Source organism: Protobothrops mucrosquamatus, unplaced genomic scaffold, assembly GCF_001527695.2.
Source record: "Protobothrops mucrosquamatus isolate PMUCROS unplaced genomic scaffold, P.Mucros_1.0 scaffold4449, whole genome shotgun sequence".
Classification (NCBI taxonomy): domain Eukaryota; kingdom Metazoa; phylum Chordata; class Lepidosauria; order Squamata; family Viperidae; genus Protobothrops; species Protobothrops mucrosquamatus.
The window spans coordinates 9738-11546 of record NW_015390359.1 but is presented as its reverse complement, the minus strand read 5'-3'; the positions used below and the strand labels follow the sequence as shown (position 1 = coordinate 11546).

Genomic DNA, 1809 nt, shown 5'->3' with positions numbered 1-1809 from the left:
GGAATTCTGGGAGTTGAAGTCCACCAGTCATGAAGGGCCCATAGTTCCCCCATGCTGGCTCAGGAATTCTGGGAGTTGAAGTCCACCAGTCATAAAGGGGGCCATAGTTCCCCCATACTGGCTCAGGAATTCTGGGAGTTGAAGTCCACAAGTCATGAAGGGGCCATAGTTTCCCCCATGCTGGCTCAGGAATTCTGGGAGTTGAAGTCCACCAGTCGTAAAGGGAGCCATAGTTTCCCCATGCTGGCTCAGGAATTCTGGGAGTTGAAGTCCACCAGTCATAAAAGAGCCAAGGTTGACTACCCCTGGTCTAGCCTCTTCTTAAAAATCTCCAGTGATGGAGCGCCCACGATTTCTGGTGGCAAGCTGTTCCACTGGTTGATTGTCCTGTCAGGAAGTTTCTCCTTAGTGACCGTTCGAAGTTACGATGGCAATGAAGTAAAAGTGACTTATGACTGTTTTTCACACTTACGACCACTGCAGCATCCCCACGCTCACGTGATGAAAATTTGGATTCATTTTTAAATTCGCATTTATTAATTTTATTATTATTATTCATTAGACGTGAACCTCAAGTCAACTGAACATTCAAATTGATTGGCGCTGATGGTTGACATGGATTATTATTATTATCCCTTGATATACAACAGTTTTACTGACCAGCTGAAGTGAACTGTTATAAACTGAGGACTACTTGCATTAATAATAATGATAATAACAACAACAATAATAATAATAATGGTAATAATGGGTCCTTGGTGCTCTCTGAGCTTGCTTGTTTTCTTGCAGATGTTTCATTACCCAGCTAGGTAACATCATCAGGACTAGCAGTGATGATGCTACTTAGTTGGGTTATGAAACGTCTGCAAGAAAACATCCAAGGACCCCTCAGTCCTCCTCCTCCCCGCTTCTGATGGTGCTACCTAGTTGGGTTATGAAATGTCTGTAAGAAAACATCCAGTTGTCCTCTTCCTCCTCCTCCTCCACCCTCCCTCCCTTCTAGCACTGAAGATGTTACTTAATTGGGTCATGAAACGTCTGCAAGGAAACCACCCAGCTCAGAGAGCACCAAGGACCCCACAGTCCTCCTCCTACTCCTCCGCCCTTCTAGCACTGATGATGCTACGTAGTTGGGTTATGAAACGTCTGCAAGAAAACATCCAGTCCTCCTCCTCCTCCTCCCTCCTTCTAGCACTGATAATGTTACCTAGTTAGGGTCATGAAATGTCTGCAAGAAAACAAGCAAGTTCAGAGAGCACCAAGGACCCCTCATTTCAACCCTGAGCTACAAATATTCAATAATAATAATAATCATATGATGATAATGATGATGATAATGATGAGAATAAAAAATGAACAACTTACTCAATATCTTTCCGGACCGATCCCATAAGATTCTCTCTTTCCCGCACTGCCACGAAGTTGGTTTTGGTTTTGTGGAATTCGTGGGTGTAATCCTGTCGTGAAAAATGCAAAATGACTCCAGCTAGTTAGAGCAGGGCTTTTCAACCTTTTCACCCATTGTACCACTTTTAGGATATGGCAATATCCGAGTACCACCAGTCGCCTAGCAAGGTGTCAAAAACTTGATGACCAAAAAAAGAAAAGGAAAAAAGTGATGAAGTACAGGTAGTCCTCGACTTACAACAGTTCACTTACTGACTGTTCGAAGTTACAATGGCACTGAAAAAAGTGCCCCCCAAGCCACAGCCGAGCAAGACACCTGCCTGCCCACCCGGTGGCGCTCTTCCTCCTGTCTGAGGTTTTCATTGTTGTGAGCATTTCTGTTGAGGATTGGCAGTGGGGGTG

General features: G+C 44.4%; 1 protein-coding gene across 1 annotated transcript in view; it reads right to left on the bottom strand.

Annotated features, from left to right (window-relative positions):
* The window catches only part of LOC107299025 (Golgi SNAP receptor complex member 1-like), a 37012-nt gene that overhangs the window by 29519 nt on the left and 5684 nt on the right, over positions 1-1809 (bottom strand). Inside the window, exon 3 of the mRNA XM_015828389.1 lies at positions 1366-1457. Within this exon, the coding sequence (XP_015683875.1) occupies positions 1366-1457 (92 nt within the window). The remainder of the gene's footprint in view (positions 1-1365; positions 1458-1809) is intronic.